An 18,792-nucleotide genomic window follows, 5' to 3' on the forward strand; every position below is an offset into this window, starting at 1 on the left:
AAAAGGAAGCGTGTCGCAGTCGTTGCTGACTTCAGATAAGGACGCAGTGTTTACCCTGTACTCCTGGATGACGGCGTTCTGCATCTCGCTGGGCGGAGGCTCCCAGGAGACGCTGATGCTGGAGCTGTTGCTTAGCTTCACTGTAACCACTGTGACAGCTCTGGGTGGAGCACTGGGGACTGGGGGGGGGGGGACATCATTCATGTCTTTACAGCAACATACTTATGGTGAGCACAATGACAAGTGAGTACAAAACTAAATTTAAAAGGCAATAAAAGCGAGGAGATACAAAACACAAGTCGAGAAACATGAAAGTGAGCTGTAGCAGGAGATAGAATCACGCTTTATCTTTTTCTTTTAACATTTAATCATGTTTTTTTTGTTTTCTTGACAGACTAAGCTACTCAGGCAGGTCAATCCAAAGTCTATAAGTGCTGCCGTCAAAAAAAAAAAATTTGAATCTAGACTTTGGATCAACTCATATCAAACTGCTGAAAACCTCGGGCTGCAAAAATCACAGTGTGTGGAAGCTGAGTTTAATAAAAACTGGGATCAATATAAATGAACCCAAAATTGCAGAGGATATAAAATTAACCCCAAAATGAGATAACGTTACTGAGATTCATGCGGTGCCAGACAGGCTAATGAACAGCCATTTCCAAGGCCCTGCGATGTCAAGGAAGAAGGGCCCGGCCTAGTTTATTAACAGACACTGTTCTTTGAATCTCTTCCTGGTAAGGACACGTTTTCACAAGTCATCACATTTATTACCCTCCTCCGGGGTTCGGACCAGTAACGTTCGGCTGTCCTTTCCCTGGAATTCGTCGAAATAGGGACGGATCTTCATCTCGTACTCGGTTCCTTTGAGCAGGCTGGTGAGCACGGTGATGCGTTCGGAGGGGGAGTTGATGTCCTGGAGGAGCCAGGTTCCCCCGCTGGGTCGGTAGAAGAGACGGTAGCCCTGGACGTACTGAGACTGACGGTCAACCTTGATGAATCGAGGGGGGAATTAGAAAAAAGATAAGTGGAGAACTGAACCTTCAACCGGCCCTACGTAAAGCATAGACCCACAAAGAGCCACTCACAGTCCAGGACACGCGGATGGAGGCTGTCGTTAGCGTGACGGGCTCTTGCAGCTGGACGGCCACCTCTCCCAGCTCCCTCTGCACTTGCCTGTGGTCCACTCCCTGACCCGTAGGACTCACATCTGAGGGGACACACACACATTCTCCTCAGAGGGTTGCCGCCGACACATTAGCACACGGGACGGCGAGACATGAGCCTCGATGCGAGTCACGAGAGAGGCGCAGACTGACCTTGGGTTCTGACGGGCTCAGAGATGGGGCTCGGGTCACTCAGGCCATAGACGTTGACGGCTCGGACAATGAACAGGTAGATGGTGTTGGGGAGGAGGCCGGTGATGGTGTGCGTTTCCATCTTGACCATGTCGGCTACAGTCTGCCACGTGCTTCCCGCTGATTGGCTGTGAAAAGAAAGCAGAAAGAAATGATTCAGTTTCGAATGAAATATGATATTTGATGAGCAAACTTGATCTTTAACCTGATCTCAGTCCATTCACTGTGCCTTGCATGAGGTCTGGTGCTTGCTGTTACATTGAACCCTTCTGAACATCAAAATGTTTCCTCAGACAGAATCTATGCAAACATTTTTATTAAGAAAATATATGGTACAAAGTCAGACATCCAAGACTTCAGATATTTTGTCAAGAAAGATAAATGACTAAAATAAAAATGAGGGAGATGAATGTGAGAAACAAAGAGAGAAAAAATAGCATTCTAAAATGATGCACTGGTTATAATGAAGTATGACACACTTGTCTTATTATTGACATGTTTTAGAGACTGCATTAAAACCTAATAAAAAAAAACTTTTAAACAGCGGGATGACAAGGCATATTTACATTTGTGTGAAATTTACCAAGCAAGACAAAGATATTCATCACAACATTTAATGAATTCAAATAGTTTTGAGTGGCCAGTGTTCCTTACCTGTCCTAATCAATAGAATGTTATTAAACAAAGGTCATTAGGCTATTATTACTCCTGCATTAATGTGTATCAGCATTTTACTCTTGTAGTAAGGTACAAGTACATCATATGTGTACTTAAGTATGATACTCAAGCAAAGGAAGGCTCCTTTAGTTACATTCCACCACTGAACCAGTGATGCCGGTTTGATGCGCAGCTGCACAATTTAACCAAAGCTTGAGAAGATCTCCAGGCGATAGCGGGATCTATTTTTGGCTCCCTCTCATATTTTTCATCTGCTAAACAATAGCAGATGTGAGCAAAGTCACTCAGAGAAGTTTGTGCTTGCGAGAAGATCTTCAAGTGATGCAATTTGCCGTCCTGATAAATAATGTAATGGGGGCCTGTAAGAAGACGACGCAGCTGCCGGTGGGAAAGGAGAGCATCTTCTTAGCCTTGTGGCACTCCCCCAGATGCATCATCATCCCGTCTCTTCCTCTTCCTCCGTGAATCCACCGTCACCTTGGTAGAGCGGCAGTCACAAAGGCCTCTCCAACCATTTAGAATTCCCCCAAAGGTACTGAGGTGAAGGAGCTTCAGTTGTGCTGAACTGCACAATTAGACCAAAGAGGAAAACGATTCATGAATACTCATCTGTGTGTGTGTGTGGGTGTGTAGGCTGCCCTATGCTGGAGCTGGATTCAAGGTAACTTTGTGGAGGAGTTGGGAGTTCACACACAAGGCTGTGGCCCCAGACAAGAGAAAATGAATGCAGTGTCACCAGGAGAATGGAACGTCTGCCATCTTACATTAAATAAACACTATTACACCGTGCATTTCCCTCTCCGCTCCGTCAATCTGTTCTTTTTCCTTACAGACAGCCCCCTCCATCTGCACACTGCCACAGCGAGCACACGTACACTTTATACACACACACACACACACACACACACACAAACACACACACACGTGTGTCAACCCTTTGCTCTTCTCTGTGCTCCCACAAACACACCTCAGCACCTCAGGCAAAGAAATGTTATTGCAGACATCCCAGCGGTCCCCTCCAGCTGCTTTATAAAGAATCAGCGTGCGTTACTTGGAAACGCTCTGCAGCTGCCACGGGCCACGGTGGACGTCTGGATCTGATTAAGCTCTGCCGGTGTTCTCCTCTATATCGAGTCGGAGTGACATGTTTCCCCATAACGCCGTCCTATCTTCATCTGGAGGCCTCCTCCTATCCTGCTCAGCTAAATCTACTTTCCCCACTAATTAATCCAAGGTGGACTTCCACTCAAGTGGCACTTTCTGCTGTGGTGCATTCATGAGTGTGCAAATGAGTCCTCTCGCACGCTAGTTACATTTCTGACACGTTTTGAAATGTTTGGAATAAAATGCACTCCTGTTGGTACATTTAATCCATTAAATTGTTCTGTTGAGTTTTTCGTCTTTTCAAGGTCTAATACTAATTAATAAATGTAGCAGCACGGCTCTCTTTAAAGAACTGCAAAGCATGAAAGAATTGCATTAGTCTGGAAATCAGTGAAGATGTTATAGTGTCCCGTAATGAAAAAGGTCTTCTGTTCTGACAAGAAAGATGCTTTTACATTTAAAGATATTCAACACAAGAAGAACACGGCCTGGACCGTTAAATACAGAACAGGTATGATTAGAGACAAACGCATTCTCTGAAATAGCAGACGTGTATCTCAGACCGCGGAAATACACAACAACGAGGGAAAGTGCGTGTCTTAGATTTTGGGGAACTCACCTGAAGGCTTCAATGATGTAGGCGGTGACGGCCGCTCCCCCCTCGTGGGCGTTGGGTTGCCAGGTCAGAGAGACGCTGTTCTTCGACACGTCCGTGACTATGGGTTTGTGAGGCGGACCCGGGAGCTGGAAGGGCTCTGCGGCCTGGGCGACGGACGGGTCTGCGCTCTCTGGAGGGTGAGGCAGGAAATAAAGATGGAGGCAGGAAGGAGACGAGACGTCAACACGAGAGTCTCATAATGTCCTCTGTGTAATCTAATGACTGAACGTTTGCATCAGCGTCGCTGCGGGCCGACTTCCTCACTTCTAACAGACTTCACAATTTTTGCTTCTCATGACAACTATTGGATCTTAACTAACCATCACGGCGCTGATAGTCCAATAACAACCTTCTGTGTCATCAGAGCAGCTTGTTACTCCATTTAATTCCCTGTTTTCATGTTCATTCCGTCTCGTTCTCTTTATTCTAAAGCACTTTGTGCTACATTTCTTGTATGAAAGCTGCTATACAAGTACAGTGTTCAATGTGTGTTCAAATTAATAATACTGCAGAAATAGAAGAGTGACAATCAAATTCAGGTTCGGTTTTCAGCTGTGCAAAAGGTTTAATGAAATAAATGATATACAAATAATTTTACATTTATAGCTGCTAGTCATTTGCATGCATTTCAATCACGCAGAGACTTTACCTTTGACTGTGAGCACTCCACTCCAACTCGTCTCTCCACTGGAGCTGGAAGCCAGGCAGGTGTAGACCCCGGAGTCCGTTTCCTGGCAACAGCAAAATGTGTGTGATCAGTGTAGTGAGAGTGAACCTTGGCTGCTACGTTAATGAACCCGTTACCAGCGATCAAGACTAAATGTCATATCTCTCAAACCACGATGTTTGCCCTCAGAGTTCTGAGCAGAGGGAAAGCAGAGCAGAGAGCCGCGGTCCACACGGAGCCAAGCAGGTGACTCTTGATGCTTCCACGTTACAGTCAGACCTGCAGCACTGTCAACAGCATTACGGTCTGTCTTTCTGACTTTTTTTGTATGATTCTAGCACCATGATGAGGTCCCCCCCCCGGTAAACCACCGTATAAAATGTGTGTATGTCTGTCTAATAAATTATTACATAGTTTCTTGACATGAAAAATTATCATTTACGCCACAATTCAAACAGTGTCAAAGAATGATTTGTCTCTTGACAGTGGAAGAGGAGGGGCTTTGCCTCTCTATTGCTGACAGTAGGGACAGAAGTACTGATGCATGGACAGACATGAGGACACGCATGCACGCACGCACACACACACACACACACACACACACACACACACACACACACACACACACACACACACTGTGCTTTATGACAATGTAAAAGGTTTTTATTTGCATGGATGTGAAGTAACGTCATGGCTGTGAATAATTTGTCTTTTTCTGATACGTCAGTAAATTGGTAATAATGAAAATAATATATTATTAATAAATATTCTACTATGTTTTTTTAAAGTGAAATGCAGCATCCAGGCAATATATTGGTTATGTTTATCTAAATTTAAAAGTAAGAATGCATTTTCTTGGGCATCAATGATTGTTAATTGGATAAGAATATTTAATTATCATCTGGCAACGCGTATTAACATATGCATCTGCTTTCATTGGCTGCTTTTACTCTGGCCATTCTGTCATCGATAGTGACTTTATGTTATTTTTCATAAATTAAATATTGTCAGTGGACCTATTTGAATTTAAAGTCAAGCTGGTGGCTTTTATGTTCCTCGTGTTATTCCTACACGGCAGAGGAGGAGAGTTGAAGGAGGGATCAAAGGACAGAATTTTAATGAGCAGCTAGTGGCCGAGAAATGTCTGAGGAGCCGGTCTTTATATTCAACAGCTACTTAGCATTCTGGACATGCTATGAGCAGATGTAATTAAGAGGTGTGTGTGTGTGTGTGTGTGTGTGTGTGTGTGTGTGTGCACAAGTGACTGCTGCTGGCTATCAAATTTTTGGGGAGGCCAGCCAGAAGCTAGACAGGCTGTGAAATTGCTTACAACAGAGGGAGATGTTGGGGGTCTGTACACTGGGGAATGTGACACCGAGGTAGCAGGAGCAGCGTTGCTTTAGCTTCACTGCTCCAGGTCTTTCTTTTTCTATTTCCCTTGTTTTCATTTCACTTCATCTTTCTTTTAAAGGGTAACTTCGCTATTTTTTAACCTGGACCCGATTTAGCAGCTGCTGTTACACAGTCCAATTAGTCTAAGCAACACGGTCGTGGATTAAACAAACTGTAGACATGCGGCAGAAGGAAATCTCTCGACGCCTGATGAATATAAGGATGTCAAAGAAGCCACAGGGTAGATATAAAAAAGACAACTATTGACGCTATAATGCAATGTTTTTGAAGAGTGAGTTCACATAGACAACATCACTGTTTGGAAAAAGTAACCCCCTAATTCATTCGAATGAGTACCGATGCAAAGAAATGCCATCAAATACGTGCAAATGCTCATTTCTCATTCCTCACATTACTTTGTAGTGAGTGCCGTATTACTACTGTTTACCTAATGATCTAGCTATGGTGTCTGATAAGACTTCAAACTCATCTGTTACTCCAACTGGATTAATATTTCATCATCCCACAATACGCCACCACCGACGCAGGGATATGATGCGCCAAGAAACGTAGCAATGCACCAGCAAAGGAGTTAGATTTAGCAGGTCTACTACCTCAAGGATAGTGTGTTGTGGTTGGATGAGAAACTGAATGTGAACTTAACTTTCCTTTAAAGCCCTGATTGTAGTGTGGAATTTTGACAATGTTTGATGGGCGTGCCGTCGTATCGTTGACCAGCTCTCGAGGGCGTGCATTCATGCCACAAGTCTGACATAAAAAAGAACACGCCAAGTGCAAAGGGCAGACGTGCACGTACAACTACCAGCGGCCTTAATGCCCCGTTAAAGGCAGCGGTGTACGAGAAAAACAAGCAGCAAAGAAGAAACAAGACGGCGAGTTTTCAAACATCGCAAAGGTTTTATGAGGTATGAAATGCACTCAAACAATGTGGTAAGAAAACAAAACCCTGTTTGTTTACAATAAAAGCTCCAGAGAGAGAGTAGCTGTAAAACTAGATAAATTATGAATTGGGCTCCATTAACTGCACACGGCGAGGGTAGGGGTACTGACTGTATTATAATGTTAACTGCACCTGCGAGGACTGCTGGCTCTCTAAATCGCTCTCCTGTTGCACGCTGTGCGGGAGTGTCACAGGGAATTTTAATTAGTTTTTCATCCGTTTTGCTGTAAGAGGTTTTCAGTCCTCTGTAGTTCATCAATTTACATGCAGGACCCCGTCTGCCGCAAACACAATCGGCCTCCCCTTATTCACTTAGTCTGCGTATTACTCCCATTGAAAACCTTATACATTATGCAGAGGATGTGCGAGGCAGGGCCTATCGTGACTAATGCCTCGCTGAGCGGCGTGCACATGCGCGTCCGTGGCCGGCTCATCAGTAACCGCTGACAGACAAATTACTCAAGCCTAAGTGGCTTGTCAGAGGGTCCTGCGGGACGCGGGACAGGTGACTCTCCATCCTACCCAGCATCCCTCGCTGCTCCTCCTCCTCCTCCTCTCTCTCTCTCTCTCTCTCTCTCTCTCTCTCTCTCTCTCTCTCTCTCTCTCTCTCTAGGCCCTGGCCTTGAGTTGACCCGTGGGCCGGCTGAATGAAGGGGGTACAAAGCGGGTCCCCAGATGGTGGCGTTTGATTTGGCGGACGGGGAATCGGTGGAGAGGGCGGGTGGGGTAAACAGCCGGGACACCTGACTATTAATCAAGCCCGGCAGCTCTGGGCGCTGTGCGTAAAACAGATTGCTGAAAAATGGATGAAGGGAGAGGAAGAGAGGAGAACGGGAGGGAGGAGCTCCACATCCAAAGAGGGGAGATTATTAATCGTTAGTTTGACTAAATCTTTGGGATATTTCTGCTTCGCACTTCCTAGAAATCAGTCAAACAAAGTGATCTGAGTGTTGATGTCTTCTTCCTTTTCTTCGTCCACCACCTGCTAACTACCCCCTCACCACAGGTATCGGCCTTCTGCACAACACAGAAGGTTTGTAATGATGTCAGATCCTTTTTTTAGGCGGGTGCAGAAGGGAAACGTGATTACCGGCTATAACACGAGTACGCCAAGATTTAAAGTCAACACATGAACTCGATTTCCTACTTTAACGTGATTACTCCCAGTAATCCGTTTTCTTTTGTCCGCGTAGTCCTGCTGACGCTCTTCGGGCTTTGTTTGGGTTCCTGTTAGCTTCTTTTTACTTTTGCCATACCCGCACACACACACGTGGGCGTGAGGTGCATACCCGCACACACACCCGTACCTCATGCCCACGTCAACCGTTTAGCAGAACAGCAGCACAAACCCCCCAGCACTAGTACCACACACACACACACTCACACACACTTCCCGTCTGTCCAGGAGAGACACGTCTTGGCACCGGTGAGGGGCCGTGGTAGTGTGTGTCTGGCAGAGATCCCGGGGTAATGGCACCTCCTCACTGCCAGGGTACGAGGAACAAACAGACCATCTGTCCCACTCCAGGGACCCCGATGAAATCGACTTCTTTACGCTGATTATTTCAGGTTCAGATGGGTTTATGAAGCGCTGACTTAATTTTTATTTTCTATTTTAACATTACATCATTACATTACGGTCATTTAGCAGACGCTTTTATCCAAAGCGACTTACAATTCAGCATCTATCTACACACCAAATTTTGGGGTTAAGTGTCTTGCTCAAGGACACATTGACATGTGTCCTTGAGCAAGTAGTGGAGCAGGAGCCGGGGATCGAACCACCGACCCTCTGATTGAAAGGAGGCCCTGCTCTCCACTTATCCACGGTCACCCTGGTGACCCTGCGGTCATTTTAAGGAAGATTGTGCTCAATGATAAGTGTTTCTCTAACCACGGTGATGCGGCAACGGCAAACTGTGATGGATGTGAACAATGCTACTATCTTTGGCTAAACTGGGGATCTGTTTAAAACGTGCCCGGTTGTCTGACTAATATTGTACACACTGAGTGAGTACAATATGGTACTAACTGATAAAAAAATAGGAAAAAAACTCAAACATTCTTTTAACCACGTTAGCAGCGTGGCTCTCTCGTTCATGGTGCCCACGGGGTGACCGTGGCTAAGTGGAGAGCAGGGCCGTCTTTCAATCAGAGGGTCGGCGGTTCGATCCCCGGCTCCTGCTCTACTAGTCTCATGTCAATGTGTCCTTGAGCAAGACACTTAACCCCAGAATTGCTCCCGTAGCTGTGTCTACGGTGTGTAGATAGATACTGAATTGTAAGTTGCTTTGGATAAAAGCGTCTGTTAAATGACCGTAATAATAATAATAATGCCCAGATGATGTGTGGTAATGATTTTGATGAGCCTCCGACTTTTCATCTAACCGTCCCAGCAGGTTGACATGTGTGGTTTTGAGTGAAAGCTCTCGACCACTATTGGATGGATTCACTTGTAGAAATATCCACGTTCCCCTCTTAATGAATTGTAATACATAAGTGCATCCCTTATGCCTCTAGTCTTCAGGTAAAACTATGAATTTGCCATAAAACTTTCCCATCAGCTCCAGCTAGTGTTTAGTGCTTATTAGTTATACCTACTTAACATCAGCCTGTCAGCATGTTAGCGTTGCATTGTTAGCTCACAGTACAGACTCTTCGTCGTGTTTTCTGCCATCATCACAGCTGTTGCTTTGCGTTATAGTGATGGACTCTGGTGTCCAACATCTGACATCGCCGACAAGCCCCGAACTAAAGTGTGCGGAAGAACATCTCAAATGAAACAAACAGCTGTGAAATTACCTGTGAAATCCAAAGCCATAAATACCAGGTGTGAGCTGTAGAACAATCAAATCAAACGCGCCGCCATCACTGAGGGCACGTCTGCTCACTGTGTAGATTCTGATCAAACACAGCCATAGTCTACAGACAACTTCTACATAGTTCAAAAGCACAAGGACTTCCAAGTTGGTGCTCTCAGCTGTCAAGTCTCTCCCTTTTATTCCTGCATGACATGAATATAGTGTAACATGCACTTCAGGGTCCTGACTCCCGACTGCGTCTCCTTCTCTCCTCTCCCCTCACTCAGCCTCCTGCTCCTCCGTCTCTACCTCTCGCTCCCATTCATCCACTCCTCACTCGCAGTGATGTATTGAGGATTTAATTACAAGTCTCAGCGATCGTTAATCATTGAGAACCCACAATCAATTAATGTGCGAGCCTCCTCCGAGTCTCGCAGAGGCTGCGGTGACCTCAGGTGCTACTTCATACCCGGGAGGGAATTCTGGGTGGAATGGATTTCATTAGCGCGGAGTAAGACGATGCTAACGACTGCTAATGGCCCGGTGCGCTCATTATCATGGCGATCACGCCTCACAGATGCGGTTTTGCTACTTTCCTCACCTCTCCTCTTCTCATAACAACTCATCATTTGAGTCACTGGTAAAAAATGTCCCGATACTTTCCCTGCAATTAAAACTGTGTGTTTTATCTCGTGGAATTTTAGAATTTGGTTATCTTCCATGTACTGCATCATGTTTGATGTGCAAATCGTAATACATGAAGATCATGAATACATTTTAATGAGTTCCCTGGAAATTGTGATTTGATGGAATGAGAAGCAGTAAAAAATATACAATGAATTAAAATGAGTTAAGGTCATCACAGAAGAGCTGTGAATTTAAAAGGCAAATAACAATTAAAAAGTTTTTCATTTAGTTTATATAACATTAACTGTGTCTACACGTCAGTTGAAAGTCTTTCATTCAAATACCTGGAGGTTGGTGATTTGAAAGGTGCCGTTTTCCATCAAGCTGATTCGACCATCGTTTCCCAGGATCCTCTGGCCGTCTTTCTCCCATTGGATGCTGGGGATGGGGTTGCCCATGATGTGGCAGTGCAGCTGAGCGGTGGAGCCAGGAGCTAAAGTGTGATTGGCTGGGCCCTGTCGTATGATGGGCGGGAGGCGGTCCGATGGTGCTGCGAGGACAGAAAACGAAGTTAGATGGTTTGAGATACAACCAGGCGGCAAAGTCCGGGTCTGAAAAGTGAAGCCAACGCTTCATGTGTTAAAGCTGCATTCTCTCTAGTGTCCATCAGGGGGCGACTCCTCTGGTTGTATAGAAGTCTATGAGAAAATGACTCTACTTCTCTCTTGATTTATTACCTCAGTAAACATTGTAAACATGAGTTTATGGTCTCAATCTCTAGTTTCAAGTCTCCTTCAATACAGCATGATGTTCATTTAGTACATTATGGTCCATTTAGAGTCAAACAGACCATAAAGCAGGGGATGCTTTACGGATACACGGTGATTGACAGGTCTCTACCAAGGCGATGGCCGCTCTGTGAGTTGCATGTTTTTCCCTCTTTAACTTTAACCCTTTCACAGTGTGTTTATGAAAGTTAATTATAAAATGTTGGTTGCCTAAAAATATCTTACTCAGCGTTCTGTTGTTCTTATGACGACCAAAATCCAAAATGACGACGGTCAAAACTTGACACTTCAAAACCGTAGCCCATAACACTAAAGGGTCACGGTGACTCTGTCCAATACTTATATCATGTCTATGGGTACAAGGCCATAACTGAGCCCAGATTACTCACAGTGTGAGGGGAGTGACGTCTGTCTATGCTTCGCAATAATACACTGCAACATTCACAATCTAACCATTGATCAACCATCAATCATCATTATCATCAAGTACTCTCACAACTTCATGGTGCCATCTTTTGATGCTCAAATACTTCCCACTAGAGCACTGGTCTGCCCTACACTTCAGAAACTACATTTCATTTAAAAATCACAGACTAAATGGAAACATTACATCTCACCTTCTGCTTTAAATCCATTACATGTTTAACTATTAGGCCTGTATGATATGATTGATGTGTTTTTGATGTGGTACTTGTTATCATTGTCCTGGAAGTCATATTTACAGACATAATAAAGTCAACAGATGCTCTGGGTTACCAGTCTTTATGTTTGCATGAACATTCATCCCAGAGGCTCTGCAGTCGCTTCTCTCTGGCCTGGCTTCAGTGCTGCATGCAGATCGCTGACAGGAAGGAATATGTTGATGCTTGTACCTTCTGTCACAGTGATGGGCCACAATAATGAATACAATAATAATATCTATCCAAAAGAGTCTTTTCAACAGACACTATAGCTCTGAGTAAACATGGATTATTTGGAATATAGTCTTGGTGGACGATGTCTTTGTGTTATGGGGTGTAAAAGCCTGTCTGAAGACAATTTTATATACGACAATGACCAGAAACCAAAATCTGAACTCGCTATCATGTAGTGAATGAGCTATTCACTATTATTGTATTTAATACTTACATACAATAATACAAAATTCAACTGTATCCCTGCAACTTCTATTACATTTGAAAAAAACTGTGTGAAAGTCAAATGTGAGAGAATCTGAAGAGAGTTTTTGTTAGCTTGAGGAAATATTATTTAAAAATAAATAAATAAATGTTGTCAGCTTCATTTACATCGGCATGGACACACATGTTTGATGTGCAGTACTGCTGCTGCTTGTAAACCCTGAACATGTATCCTCCAGAGAGAAGCCTGCTTCACCCACAGAGAAACACATGGACTCAGAAGGCTGCTCTCCACGCCTCCATGTCTTGAGGTTCAACCTTAAATGTAAACACCGTGGTAAGAGTGTTGCCAACTAGCGGACTTAATCTTTAGTTTGGAAGAGTGGAGTAAATTCCTGCACAATCATAGCTGGAGCTGAAGTATGTTTGGAACTGAGAGTTTGTCTTTTCTTTTTCTGCAATGGGAACCGGCGCGACGCGATGACTGAGCGAAAAATAGAACACTTCACTCAGCGTACCGTGTGCTTCAGACGTCAGAGCCTTCACTGCTGTTCTCCTCTGTAGAAAGCTCTGATATCATCAGCTGTATGAAGGTAGATTTGTGTCTTTATTACGCACACAAAAAAATATGTTTTGAAAGCAAATTTCTCGCACTGCAATCAAAAATCAAGTTTGTAAGTGAAAATATATAAACTGAGAATAAATTATTTGTTAGTTTTGCTTATGAAACTATAATTTTTGGTTGCAAAACAAAAACCTTTGCTTTCAAAACCAAAAGCTACGGTTTCAAAACCAAAACCAAAACGTAAAGCTACGAGTTGAGTTTGGACGTAGTGGGCGGGGCATACGCTGCTGAATGAGCCAGGAGTTTCTATTGGTGGGTTCGACTTACGTTACATGCACGCAGAAAGTGAAGCTTCATGTCAACAACACCTCATGTCGTTCTTTAAAAAAAGAGACTCTACGACACTAACAACATGAAAACAAAGTGAAGTGCTAACCGAGCAATATAATGTCAACTTACCTCCATGCCGCTCATCACAGTAACCTCTACAGTGGAAGTAGATGCCGGGAACCAAGTCGAACCCACCAATAGAAACTCCTGGCTCATTCAGCAGCGTATGCCCCGCCCACTACGTCCAAACTCAACTCGTAGCTTTACGTTTTGGTTTTGGTTTTGAAACCGTAGCTTTTGGTTTTGAAACCGTAGTTTTTGGTTTTGAAACCGTAGCTTTTGGTTTTGAAACCGTAGCTTTCGTTTTGAAAGCAAAGATTTTTGTTTTGCAACCAAAAATTATAGTTTCATAAGCAAAACTAACAAATAATTTATTGTCAGTTTATATATTTTCACTTACAAACTTGATTTTTGATTGCAGTGCGAGAAATTTGCTTTCAAAACATATTTTTTTGTTTGCGTAATAAAGACACAAATCTACCTTCATACAGCTAGCTGCAGCTAAACCCAAAGTGTGAAGAGTCAACACAGGAGTTAGCGTAGAAAGAGCTGAACAAAATCCCTGTTTACTCCCTGAGTGTGTGTGTGTGTGTGTGTGTGTGTGTGTGTGGGGGGGGGGGGCAGCATATGCTGCAGCGGGGTTATTTGCATAGTGCTATCACCAGTTGTCCCTTTTGATTACATCAGATAAGGACTCCTGCTGTTAGCACATTTTAATTTGAGAAGGATTTGAAGGATGGCTTTTTGAATATATCGCTGCACAGGTGGGTGGTGGGGGTGGGGGTGGGGTCAATCAACAGATTGGGAGAAGATATTAATCAAATATGAAACTACAAAATGTTAAATTTAAACATTAGGGAAGACATTTTTCTTTTAACTTCATCTAGTTAAAGCCCACTGAGGCAAATTTGTGATTTTGGGCTATACAAAATAAATTGAATAAAATTAGGTTGTAAGTTTACAGAGGAGTGTTTCATATTTTAGTGTGTAAAAGCTGCAAGCTGAGGTCACACATATTGCACACGTCCATATTTTATTTTTCTATTGACTAAAGTTTTAAAGGGCCAGTGTAGAATTTAGGGGGATATATCGGCAGAGAGCTTGTATCTACGCATACTTTACGGAGTCGGCCATGTTTCTAAAGTAGCCCAGAATGGACAAACATCTGCGTTTCCACATCGGCCACCGTAGTTCTTCATGCTTGTCACGTGGAAGAAGTTTCAGTTGGTCGCAACCTTTAACGTCACTGCTAGACGCTGCCTAATCCTACACATTGGCCCTTAAACAGACATATCGGTCTCACTCAGATGCCAAAAATGCAATCATAAATATTGTAGCTAACAATCACAGCATTTTTGATGTGATCTGATACTCGTGCGCTCTATCAATGTAATCAGATTACTGTAATCCCGCGACTCCACGCCCCTGTGTGTGTTCGCACTTACCACTTTCCACCTCCAGCAGGGCTTTAGTCAGGATGCTGCCGGCCACACTGATGGCCTGGCAGATGTAATAGCCGGAGTCTTCCACCTGGACGTCAGTGATGGTGAGCTCGCCGCTCAGTGACACGGAGAACCGGCCCGACTGTGATGGCTCCTGGATGGGGAACAGCAGGATCTGGAGAAGGGAAACGTGAGGAGGAGTAGTATTTTTATTTAAATTCTGCATGATCATGTACACACTTTATATCGTAAAATTCATTTTGAAATACATGTCATTCAATTTTGTTAACTTTTTTCATAATCAGCTTCACATATAGGCTTTATTTTGTGCTTCTTTTCAGAGAACTGATATTGAAAGGAAAGTCTTGAACCCCTCAACATTAGCTATTCAAATAGCAGCTTTAATAAGAATCTGAATTTACATCATCTGAATTAATAAATGTGGCTCTTTCGAATGCTCAAGGATAAATAACAAAACAAAATAGACACTTTGGGTCGCTTTGAAATGAAGCAGTGAAGACATGGAGGATAGTTTGAATGCAGTGTGAAGAGAGGAAAGGAGAGCGCCGTGACTGACCACAAACAGATGGATGAACTAAGACCCTTCATTCAAAGGACGAACCTCGAAACTTTATCTCTTTGTGACTAAGTGTGTACTCAAACTGCAAAACTTACAACAATACACACTAAATATAAATGATGTTGAGGGATGGATGGAGGAACAAGGGCACAGAGGATGAACAGCAACACACTGTGGCTGCTGGCTTGCTGCAGAAGAGCTACAACAGCATTGTAGCTAAAAACCTATTTTCAGTATTGGTCGTCGATGTGCATTGAAACAAATCAAGAAAACACACGTAACTTATTTCTTTCATTGCATCCACATCTGTTGTTACTTTCATCCAGAAAAAAATGACACCAAAAGTGTTTTTCCTGATCTTCTCCCTTTTCATTTAATATGAAGTAACGGCGGCATTTCAATCCCAACATGCTACCCACATACTCTTCCCCCCCCCCGCCCCCCCTCGTCCTCCGCGCTTTCTCCTCTTTATCTCTCTTCTCCACTCTTGTTCTCTCCCTCTCACCCACACACATTCTCCAGGCCTCCTCCAATCTCCCCCTTCTCTAATCTGTACCTGGGAGCCATGCTACAGGCACCCACGCACTCTCGTCGGGCCTTTCAGCGCATTCCAACAGGCTGTGGTGCTTATCACACGCTCGCCTTCCTCACTCACACACACACACACACACACACACACACACACACACACACACACACACACACACACACACACACACACACACACACACGCCTGAGCAGATTTACACTTTGGTGAATAATACCCTGTGTGGATGATGGGAAAGTGAGGTGTGTATAAATGTGCAAGTGTGTGTGTGTGTGTGTGAGAGTCACCCTGGCACTAAACTACATAATGATAAAAGCAAAGGATGAGAGTCAGGAACATGACAGTGAGAAGCAGAGATGCAGGCTTTCTTTAAAGCACGTGTACCAGAGAGGCATGTGAGGGGAAGTAGCTTAGCCTAACATCAGAACGTCATTGGCTGCTGTGTTCATCATAGTGTCTGTGTCATTGTTCTCAGCTGCTTTCATACTCATCCTACTTGCAAATTTCTATATTCTAAAGGTTTTTTACCGAGGGGTCTGTTCATATATATAATTATACATAGCCTGATTTATACAACATGTTACTACTAAAAACATGTTTTTATAATGAGATATCACAAATTCTCTTTAGAAAAACCTTTTACTCTAACATGTTGAACCTGACATTATCCAATGTTAATATTTCTGTTCTGGATATGTATGCAAATCAGCATATATTTCATAAGACAATGCATAATTTGCATATTTAAACAAAAAATAATTCTCTTAATGTAAGTAGTAAGCTGGGGACGTCTCATGTGATATCTATTAGTTATATGATGTTTTTACCCTATTCACCTGTAGTATCTCCCCTTACCTTTGATTGGTCTAAAATGAGCATGTATGAAGCTCATTCATGGCCACATATTCATGTATAGCCTGATGTATAGATCAGGCTATGAAGGATATATGAGGGTTAGACAAAGTAGGAAATGAATCACCTAAATGTGTATTTTGGGTGTTTTCTTTTCACTTGTCTGGAAGAAGAAATGTTATGGAAGCAAAATAGACCAAAATCTCTAAATGGACCAGTGTTTTTACCTGGGGGGTCTCCCTGTAAGGGGTGTGTCTAATGTTGGATGTAGGTGACACCGTACAGTATTTGAAACTTTCTTATAATAAAGTGTTGCTGGAGCTTCAGGATTAACTCCCTTCTTTATGCACCAGAACCGTTCTATAATGTCAACCACTGTTAAAAGTTGTACAATTTTAATTTAGCTTTCAGACGCAAAGTGAACACGAGACCCCGATGGACGCCTCAGAGGGCAGAAGTGAAGTCATCGTCGATGAAAGAGAAAGAGATTCACAGAGAGTCACAGAGTCTCTTACCTGGCTGCCTTCTTTTTGCCAGAAGACGGCCGGCGGAGGGTTTCCTTTGGTGCCACAGAGGAAGGTTACGGTGCGAGCCGGGGCTGTGATCTGGTCCCGCGGCCGAACCACGATCTGAGGGGGCACTGCAACGCAATGGACAATGGAGGGAAATCGTTATCGGGGGAACAATAGAATAGTCTGTGTGCGTGCTGAGTGAGGCTTAATACAGTGAGGAGGTGCCAGCGGTGACACTGAGTGCATTTAGCCGTGACAGGCCTCCAGTGACGACGGCAACTCAGATCTGACAACTCCTTCACTCAAGCTCTCCCTGTCTCTTTATTACACACACACACACACACACACACACACACACACACACACACACACACACACACACACACACACACACACACACACACACTTCATCTGACTGCCTCAGCACTTACAGTAAAGGCCACAAAAACTTTAAAAGACAGTATGAATAAGAGGGACTTTTGGATATAGAGAACATTTCTCCAATAACAGTAAGACAAGTGCATTGAAGAGAATGTCAGCAGCTCTGTGCCAGCTGATAAACCACCCAGCTGTTACTCTACTATCAGCGGCTACTCAATTTTAACCCTCATTTTAAATATTCATCACGTCTACATATTCAGTCAACCAATTATTCTTGATTCAATATTTTAACATTGGATAATTTTGTGTCAAAATAACCAGCAGTAACGCATCATGTGAAGGCGAGAGGACGGCAGCACTCTCTGGGTTCATACACAGAGTTTTGAATTACTGATGCTTCAAAGCTATAACAAAAAGAATCCCTTAAGTAACACAGTTTTAGCAGAAAAGTAAATATTGAGCAGCATTCGTCACACACGTAGTGGACACAGTGGGGTTGTGGCTGTGAATGCTCAGTTAAAAAGAGTGATGAAGAAATGAAGATGATTCAGAACAAGTGAAGTCAAACAAGGCTGAGAACAGATTCAGGTCTCCTTTAAGCGTCTCCTCTACTCTAGACTAGCCTCCAAAGCCTGAGCGGTGTTCGCTTTTTGCTTCCACTTTCAGGGTTGTACAGACTCAGCAACACATAGCTTCTGCATTTCAACCAGGAGGAACTTAGGACTAAATTCAGAGCCTCAATTTTAGTCCCGGGACGACTTTTCAAAGAACTAAAAGGTTCCTTCAGCCCGTTGTTGTGTGCAGAACTGAAGAAGTGTGTCCGCCCATTTGATCGAAACAAACGACGACTTCTACTGCTGCCTAGTATTTACTGACGCACTAGTGATGACATACAGAGGAGAGAAATGAAGAGTGTGTCCTCACTAAATCATCTCTTGGGTTATTTATTTGTGCTTTTTGTCTCTCTCACCTACCGCTCGCCCTTGTTCAAACTTTACTTTTAATGTTATCAAGCAAAGACAAATGATCTCTCTGCGTCCCTCAATCTCCTTTGTGTATGAATGAAGCGGTACACGAGTTGAAGCAGCGGCGCTGTGCGTGTTTGAACAATCGGCGAAGGTCATCTCTGCAAAACCCCCACCCCGAAAGATCCTGTACTCTCAGAAAGTACTACCCCCACGACCAGGACCTTTCTATCGGGGGATTAAATGTCTTCAGAACTTAATATGGACCCTGGACCCCTCCCCAAAATGTTCCTAGTCCCTGTGGAGAGTTCCTGTGGGGGAAAAGGGCAGAGGCAGAACTTTAGGTCCAGGAACTATGGGGGCGGGTCTTTGTAGGCTGAATGTCACTGATTGGTCAAACACGTAGCAG

The 18,792-nt window shown here is 43.7% G+C and overlaps 1 protein-coding gene across 3 annotated transcripts in view; it reads right to left on the reverse strand.

The window, feature by feature from the left end:
* robo3 (roundabout, axon guidance receptor, homolog 3 (Drosophila)) overlaps nt 1-18,792 on the reverse strand; it is a 78,411-nt gene that overhangs the window by 9,952 nt on the left and 49,667 nt on the right. For all 3 annotated transcript variants that reach the window (XM_068721177.1, XM_068721175.1, XM_068721178.1), the window contains exons 7-15: nt 17,041-17,165; nt 14,550-14,721; nt 10,588-10,793; nt 4,445-4,526; nt 3,757-3,925; nt 1,317-1,483; nt 1,086-1,207; nt 772-988; nt 55-179 (exon numbers count right to left, since the gene is read on the reverse strand). In XM_068721177.1, the coding sequence (XP_068577278.1) occupies nt 55-179; nt 772-988; nt 1,086-1,207; nt 1,317-1,483; nt 3,757-3,925; nt 4,445-4,526; nt 10,588-10,793; nt 14,550-14,721; nt 17,041-17,165 (1,385 nt within the window). The remainder of the gene's footprint in view (nt 1-54; nt 180-771; nt 989-1,085; nt 1,208-1,316; nt 1,484-3,756; nt 3,926-4,444; nt 4,527-10,587; nt 10,794-14,549; nt 14,722-17,040; nt 17,166-18,792) is intronic.

The sequence above is a fragment of the Cebidichthys violaceus genome, unplaced genomic scaffold, assembly GCF_023349555.1.
Source record: "Cebidichthys violaceus isolate CVI_PGR_0920_01 unplaced genomic scaffold, fCebVio1.0.p SCAF_27, whole genome shotgun sequence".
NCBI lineage: Eukaryota > Metazoa > Chordata > Actinopteri > Perciformes > Stichaeidae > Cebidichthys > Cebidichthys violaceus.